Source organism: Centruroides sculpturatus, unplaced genomic scaffold, assembly GCF_000671375.1.
Source record: "Centruroides sculpturatus isolate CEXI.00-Female unplaced genomic scaffold, Cexi_2.0 scaffold154, whole genome shotgun sequence".
In the NCBI taxonomy this organism is placed as follows: Eukaryota; Metazoa; Arthropoda; class Arachnida; order Scorpiones; family Buthidae; genus Centruroides; species Centruroides sculpturatus.
Genome location: NW_019384392.1, coordinates 896,141 through 905,371, shown reverse-complemented (window position 1 = coordinate 905,371; position 9,231 = coordinate 896,141). Strand labels below are relative to the sequence as shown.

Sequence of the window (9,231 nt, the reverse complement as noted above, 5' to 3'; positions counted from 1 at the left end):
TGTGATTTATTTTAAAAAAGATCTTATGGTAATTCTTAGAAAAAAATTAATGAAATACTACACAAAATAAACAGTGAAGTATGTTTTGTTGGTTTGTAAAAAAATGCTTATTACAAAATCTGACTTCAATTTTCTTTTTTGTACAAATGTTTGAGGTCCCTTGAAAGTCGAGGCTTTTTACTTGTAAATCCGGCCCTGATGGGACAATGTCAAAGCTGATGTTTTTTTAACACAAAGGGCACAAATATGTATAGAACAATCTCACTCATTTGTTTCGATACCACATAATGATGTGTCCCGCTAACAATAATTGTTCTCCTTCTATAAAATTTCTCAATAAACAGCTACAGGCAGCATATATCATTATATCGGACAGTAATATATGATTAATTTTACATTACTAATTACAAGCGATCCAGATAAAGTAGCCATTTTGTAAAAATGCAGCGCCCTCTATAGTTCATGAAAAACGCAAATTATTACAATGGTAAGAAAAATAGCAATTCATTGTCATTTACAAAATATTTCTTTATATTTTATCAATTAAAATGATTAAATTTTTAATACAGTAAAACCTGTGTATACTGAAATCTCATGGTACAAAATTATTTTTTATATTTTGGCAAATTTCCATTTTATTCAGGTTCTGTTTTAGACAGGTCATACTGTATTTTAAAAAGATTGATTATAACTTTTAAAATAATTTAATGGAAAAAAAGATCAGAAACAATAGCATGCATATTTATATGCTGCTTATTTCTGTCATTATTTAATTCAACACTTTTATTGTTTAGTACAAAACTGCATTCAAATAAATATAAATTTTAGGAATTCTAAGGAAATAGTTTTCACATTTAAAGTAGAAATCTCAGGCATTTAGATAATCTTTTAAACATTCAATTACTTTAGTGAATTATTTCTAGCTTTATATTATGTTCAAGGTTATACTTAATATATGTACCAATGATTATTTTAAAAACTTTACTGATAAATTATTATTTCTGACAAATTGAGTTTTGAGTCATTTAAAATTCAAAATTTATAAGAGGAAATAAAAGGAACTGTTAGTAAATACTTACTATAGATTTCAAACCTTGTACAACTTTTGGTTTTTCTCCTTTTGGTTTTCTATAAATTTAAAATATGAAACAGCATTTCAGTAATTAATTATAACTATAATTCATGCCTTAAAAACAATTCTTTTACATTTAACTGCACAACACTGAGATGTATATAAAAAGTATGACTCACCAACCAATTAACCGGTGTGAATAACTTGACAACGACATTTAATTTTCAATCATATTTTGAGGCGAATGCATGCGCAGAAGTTCTCTGCATTCCAACTCAACATAATGTTTGACATTTTTTAAACATCTTATGGAAAACGCATGCACATACCATATTTGAAATCTGTACCATTCAATTTATATTCGAATGTCAATGGCCAGCCTATTTGAATTAAGATTGTTAAGAATTAAGATTAAGAAGTGCCCAGAAGGAGTAATTAACGTTCATCACTTAAACATTATTCACACTGGCTAATTGGTTGGTGAGTTGTATGTTTTACAATTCTTTTATATCTAAAAAACAATAAAATTACTTCATATATAATATATATCACTAAAAAATTTCATTTTTTTAACTTAATTATATTTATTAACTTTTTTATAATATATATTGTCTTTTAAAAATAATTAGACAATTTAATTTATTTACATTTTCAAAAAAAAATGCTTACTGATGATAATTATCAAAAATTGTCCTTAAAAATATATAATTTTTTTATTGAGTGTTGATCTCTAAATAAAGTTTTAAAGATTTTTGAATTTACAGATATTTTCGTTTTCTGAATTGAATAACAAATAATGATATTTCATCTGCAAGATCATTGGTTATGGACTTTAAGCAAAAGTACAGATCATAAGCTACATACAGTTCCTAAATACCAGTAATGTAGCTCATGCAGGAAATTCAATCATTCAAAAATAAATAAATAACATTACTACTTTTGCAAAAATGATAACATCTTAGAATGATTATGATTTGTTAGATCACATCACCGAAACCTGATTAATGTGTGAGATAAGGCAACTGCCCCTCAAGTGGCAAAGTGTTCAAAAGGAGAAAAAATAAATAAAAATAATAAGCCTAGTTCAGTGAAATCCAGTAAATGTACTTTAAAGTTGTTTATAAACAGTTCATACAAAAGTGTCAGTGTTAAGTTTACAGGACCATCAAAAGCTTGGTACGGGACCCTTTTGCTTTTTTTCACGAACAAATAAATATAGAGGATGTTTCTTTATTAATAAATAAAACTCTTATTAAAAATAGCATTCTTTTATAGGAATAGACCCACCACTACAAACCCCTAAGTTTATTCCAGGCCCAGGCAAAACTTCCCAGCTTATCACTTTGAGTTTCCCACATTCTGTTTAGAGGGGCTTTCTATTGGCAACTATTCTGGAAGCAGGGATAACAAAAATCAGTTTTACCACAGTTGCAAATTACCATTGAGCCACCCCTGCCTATCACATTAATGTTCTTGAAACAAACAAGCCTAATATGACTAAAACTCAAAAATACAATTGTAACAACACAGTATTGTATTACATTGCCAAATCATCTATTTTCTTTTTCACTTTATTTTTAAATATGTACATATTTAAGCAAATACTATTATCCCAGCTATTACTGATGTTCATTAAAGTAAATACCTTTATAACATATCTACCTGGCTATCCCAATATAGATTTCTGACTTTGGAGATATTTTAATGAAAAAATATTTTAAAATAGTTTAACTCCAAAAGAATTATATTGTATTAATGTAACTATTATTTCAAAAGATATATTTCAGAAATATTTAATACAGAAATTAATAGTATTATATTCATACAAATATTAGTAGTATTATAATGAAGCTATTACCTATTTAGAATAATGTATATACTTTCAATACAAATTATTAAATAAATCACAATTTCTGAACACAGTAAGAAATATTTCTTTATAAAATTGAATAATAATTGATAAATTTGTAAATATTTTATTTAAAATATTTGTTATTTTTGAAAGATCTTATAAATATAATAGGAGATCCTGACTGTGTTGCAGTTTATAATAGTTCTTCATGTAAATAATGTTTATCTTATAATATATACGTATATCGATTAAATAACCATAAATAATGCATAGTAAATTAATAGTAATAAATATTTTGAAAATATACAGATGGTGCAATTATTAGGCTGTTCACACATCATGGTGTCTGAACACCTAATAATTGCACCATCTGCCTATTTTTAAATTGGCCACATTCACTGAATAGTCAGTGAGTATATTGGTTAATATAGATTTTTAATATTACTGTACACAAACATAAAGGAATATATGCATAGATTTGTATGCTAACTTTAATAATAGAATTTATCATATAGTTTTATGTTTAATTCTGAACTTGCTTTGAAAATATTTTATGTGCATCTCAGAGTGGGTAACTAGCATTTTCTTATATATATATATATATATATAAATGAACGTGTGTGTCCCTATATTTCACTTTTTAGNCTGTCCATAATATGATAAATATAAAAAATTATATTTCAGAAAATTCAAGTAAATTTTATTTTCCTGAATTGAAGATTTTATTGTAATATTTATGAGCAAATAAAAATACATTGGGGATTTTTCAATTTCCAAAAGATAAATCTCATTTAAGGGAAACATATAACCTTCTCTTGATGTTATGCACAACTGAACTTGTTTTGTCTCACATAATATTACTAATTCCAATTCCACTCGTTCTTGATTTAGTTCAACAGCAAGCTGCATATAATTTATTACCTTCTAATTATGAAATTTTCTAACTAATCTATTTTGTATTAAAATTCAAGTTTTATTTGTTTATGTTATTAAAATAGTGAGTTTTGTATTTAAATGTATAAAAATCAGTAAAAGATTTATCCTGGTTTGTTCTCTTGATTATTAATATTGGCAGCTGAAATATGTCAATAACAAACAAAAGCAGATACAGTGGGTGATCAGTTAACAAACAAATCGGATAACAAACACTTTCGCAAAAGATTTTTATGTTCGGACAACGAACACCTAATCGGATAACAAACACCTCACAGAACAAACACAAGAAGAAGCAATGTAAAATAATAAATACAGATTGGTCTTTCCTTGTCTTCGGACAACAATTCAAAACTTTTTGGAGCACGGGAGACATCGACATCAATGCTCAATCCGGTATATACTGATTGGATAGTATTCCTCCAAACTTTGAAACTCTTCTTTGTAATTCCAGCCTTTTATTTTTCTGACAGAAACAATTCCTTTATAGTATTCGAGAGACTGTCAGGCGGGCACTCGTTAAGTTTTGCATCAGTTTTTATTTTCGAAAGGTGAAAGTATAATAGCAAAGGTAGAGAGTGGGCAGAAGATGTCTGATGTTGCTGGGCAGTATGGCTCAAACAGGTCTACAGTAGGCCACAGTTTAATCTTATCTAAGAAAGATACTGTATAATCAAGAAGACTCAAGCAGCTAAAGGAGTAACAAAAATCACATCTGAGAAATAAAGAACGTTGAAGAGCTCATAATAAACCTGAAACTAATCTGACGACAGAAGAATGCCAAGAACTCTTCAATAAAGAACACCAAGAAACTCGGTGAGATGTGTTTTCTTCTGAAAAAGAGAATTAATGTTGATATCTGCTATTAAACATTTTTTTTGAAGAAGTGGGATGATGTCAGAACGACGGTCTTAGAATGGCATCCAAACCAAGTTGAGGTTAATAGGCTTAGGGATCTCTACAATTACAATGTTATTAATTACTTCTGAAAAATCCTGGAGAAGAAAGAAAAACAATTGACATTGGACAGATTCTTTAACCCTCACAAACAGAGAAAGCATGACTAATAAAAATGCAAGACTGTGTATATATGTATTTTTACTATTACATATAAATAAACATAATAAATAAAAACCATAAAAATAAAATATCCAAAAAATAAAAAAGTATATATTTTTTATTGTTTTGGAGTCTCTGGAACGAATTAATCAAATTTCCATAAAAACCTATTATAAATCAATAATTGGTTAACGAACAATTCAGATAATGAACAGTCTTGGAACGGATTATGTTCATTAATCGATCACCCACTGTATAATTAAAAAATAGCTCTCAATTATGGAAGTACATTAGAATAAAAAAATAAGGATACAACAAAATTAAAAAAAAACTGAAAATATTCTAAATAATCATATTAATTATAAAACTAATATATCTTTTAGATACATTAGTTTTATAATTAATATGATGAGTTTTATATGATTAATATGATTTTATATAATTAATATGATTAGTTTTATAATTAATATAATTATAATTAATATGATGTATCTAAAAGACTACTGTATAAAACTAATGTATCTAAAAGATACATTAGTTTTAGTCTGAATTTAAAACTGTATTATTTATATCAAAATTTATGATAATTTGAAATTCCTTATATTTAATGGTCATATGGTAATTAAGTTATGTATTAAAATGGTTGATACATAAAAGTAATCCAAAAGCCAATGAACTACTTTGAAGTAAATATTATTGTAGTTTCTAGTGTATATAGTGAGATCCTTCATACTCAATGAATAATTTACATTTTAGTATACTATTATGAATTTTCAAGTACAGCATTTTTCATTGTCATAATTTGAGTAACTTAAACTGAGTAACAATCTAAGATTAACTAAGTCCAAGCTGAATTTTAATTTCATAATAAATTGATCATATCTTGATTTGATTCACAATTATTGAGTCAAAAAAAATGTTATAAAATAATTGAACTGGATGTTCTTTGTTAATACTAGCGTTATTACTAATATCAATAAAACATTTTGAGTATACTTTTCTTTCCATAGATTTTTTACATAAATGCATGAACAACTTAATTGAAAATACTCCACTTAAAACTTTCCCTTATTCACAAACAGAAAAATGTTAAAACTTGGACAATTCTTAAAATTTTCATTGTTGAAATCATTAAGCTTATTCTACTTTAAATTTTTAATAAAAATTACAATAATTCAAAAATACTTTTCATTTTTTAGATAAAATTTTTGAGAATTTGTGAACTTGGTTCTTAAAATTTACAAATAGTAAAATGTGATATTTGTATGGTATATTGTGTGTATTTAAAAAAATTAGCTGAAAACAATCCAAGAAAATATTATTTTCATGAATTTCATATCTAATTTATAATCAATTTATAATCTACTTAGCAATCAAGTTTAATTGATATATGATTTATTATAACTATTCTTAAGACTTGACTTTACCTTTAACCTCCTTGAATGTGTATTAATGATTAAATATGCAGTATTATTACAGAAAATCATCTTTAAAGGAAATACTAGTATAATATATTAAAAACAATATCTTTTCATATTCCCATAAAATATTCAATGCTTATCTTTTGTAGATTATATTATTCTATGTAAATTCTATCTACATCAAAGTTTCAGTTAGCATCAGCAGAATATAGAGAATCTGTTTTCACAAATAATACTTTCATCTATATATTTCAAATTTAATCATTTACACAGCACTATTTGTAAAGTAGTATTAAAGTGAATGTATTTAATTTGAAATCTTACCTATACCAAGTCACTGTAGCTTTGACCTTTGAATCAATTTTACAGAAAAATTCAGCTGATTTTCCTGATTCCACACTCTAGCAAAGATTAAAGGAAAAAACTATTAATTTCATAAAACAAAACAAAAAATATTTTAAAATAAAATTATAAAAAACATTTTAATAAAACATTTTATTGTAAATATTTATAGAATTATATTTTAAGATATATTTTTCTCTTAACTTATATTTTTTAAATAAAATTTATTTAAAAATTATAAGTTAGAGTCCTTCCCAGAGTCCTTAAGGTGGAATGAGTTAAAAATTAAAAATANGACCCCCCTATAAGATATAGATACGTTCCAATTTATTAGGAATCCGATTTCTTACAAGTCGTTCCAATCACAGCCCGACACGTGTCAAGTTTACGGACTACGGCTGATTGAAAGGTTTTCTTCCATAAAATTAATCGATTCTACACTAATCTGACTCAACATTTCCAAAATACGTATATTTTTTCATAGTTTTATAGGAATCGTAATTATAGGGACCGTAATTATAGGGGGGTCGACTGTACTTCCTATCTAGTAATCCTGCTAAGGTTCAAAATGTTGGTTCATCACTCCTAGAAGTTCAGATATTGATATAATGCAAAATAGACACACTAATACACTCGCATAGTCAGGCACACACGTTCATACTTACATTCACAGACACTCGCGCTCTCACACAGCTACAGACTTTTATAAGTTTTGGGTTCCTGAGTCGAGAAATGCAAGAAAGAAAGAAAAAAAAACCCGAAAATGGGCAATATTTGACCAATTACCATACTTTCCCTATGCTATATTTTATAACAGCTAGGAAAATGAAAATACAGTATCCGGCAAACTAATGAACTTAAAATTTATTTCTAAATATACATACAATTCTTTTAAATAAATGTTCACTTACATTTGACCATTAGCAGCAGAATATAGTGCTGCATCTCCACTTCCATCAACATACTGTACATATGCAGGATGAACAGGCTGTGCTGATTGAAGTGTGACAGTACCCTGATTCTGATTTTCTTCTGAAACTATAATTATAATAACTTAAAACAATTACATAATCACTACAAAAAATGTGGATGAAGATGAAATAGTAATAAAAAATAGATAAATAATATCTTTATTGAAATGAAAATTTTAATAAAAATAAATCTTTCTGATGAATTATCTAGTTATGTTTTATAATTTTTTACATTTATAAAAAAAAAACTTGAATATAAAACACAAATAAAACGAGACAGATGACATAAATAAAATCTTAAATTATAAAAATTGTATATATCTAAAATTAATTATTTAAAACGATGGAGTCAGATTATTTTATCAAATTCTTATGTAATTGTATTGTAGAAAAATACACAAAAAATCAATTTTTCTTTCTGTTCTGACTTACAAAGGGTGGATAACTTCAAAACTCTAAAACATAATGTAAATAATGAAATAAAAGTTAAAAGTAAAAAAAGTTTAAAGGCAAACCCAAGTGCAGAGAAAACACTTTATTACGTCGATAAATTCCCTAATTTATCAATATAAGAATTCAATAAAAATTGTTTTGAGTTCTAAAAGTTGAGTTATTTAAAAAATCCAAAGTTAGAGAAACAAACATATCAATAAAAAAATATATCAGCTTGGGGTCAACATCTAAACCCCCTCATCCACAATGAATACATTTTATTTAGAGTTGGGGTTACTTACTGACCCTCCCTCATCTGGATTTTCATGGTACACTTTTAGCTTTTGGATGCAATTGTTAATTCAAATATCAAACAAGATTCTTTCATCAGTCTATTAAGGCTAAATAATTATTAAGTAATTTGGCTGAAGGTAGGTAGTTAGCTATCATCTCTCATTAAATCTAATAATGATATATGAATCAATTTTAATTTGATTTATTTATAATTATTAAATTTAGCTAGAGACGAAGGCCTAATTAATAACCTAATACAGGAATCTGGCTGTTTGTTTGAAATTTGAAGAGCTTAAGTGTATTTTAATTATTCAAATATAATTTAAAATTGAATGAAAGAAAATTTGTATAGAAAAAGTTTTATATAATGTTGATGTTATATTGTGGCCGTCGGCCATAGTATTGTATAAAATATATTAATTTTAGTTAGTTTTAAGTTTCTTTGTTCCTTTATTTCTGACTTTTCTAGAACCTTCCTTTCCAACCTTTTCCCTTGGGTGGGATTAACAATCCCAAGAAATGGGAATGGAACAAAGGGTGAAGTGGGACCCTAAGGCAAAAAAGAACAAAGGAAAGAGCAGTCGAGGTGGAACTCTCGAGGAGGACTGACGAGAGAAGGTAGTGCTCTGGATCGCGTGTGAGACGATCGGAGACTACGAAGCTAAAGGAGAAGTCTGGGCTCGAAGTCCGTAGAATAAGGACGGAGAAGTGGTGTAGCGTCAGATTGAGTGTAAAACAATTAGAAGCTACGAGGAGCCAGCGAATCGATAGGAAGAAACTCTTATAATAGAATTTTAGAGGAAGCCATCGAAAGAATCGTACGAAAAGACATAAAGGAAGGACGAGAGACAACGT

The 9,231-nt window shown here is 27.0% G+C and overlaps 1 protein-coding gene across 1 annotated transcript in view; it reads right to left on the bottom strand.

The window, feature by feature from the left end:
- Positions 1-9,231, bottom strand: part of LOC111618250 (muscle M-line assembly protein unc-89-like) — a 180,555-nt gene that overhangs the window by 65,283 nt on the left and 106,041 nt on the right. The window contains exon 17 of the mRNA XM_023359735.1: positions 6,662-6,738. Within this exon, the coding sequence (XP_023215503.1) occupies positions 6,662-6,738 (77 nt within the window). The remainder of the gene's footprint in view (positions 1-6,661; positions 6,739-9,231) is intronic.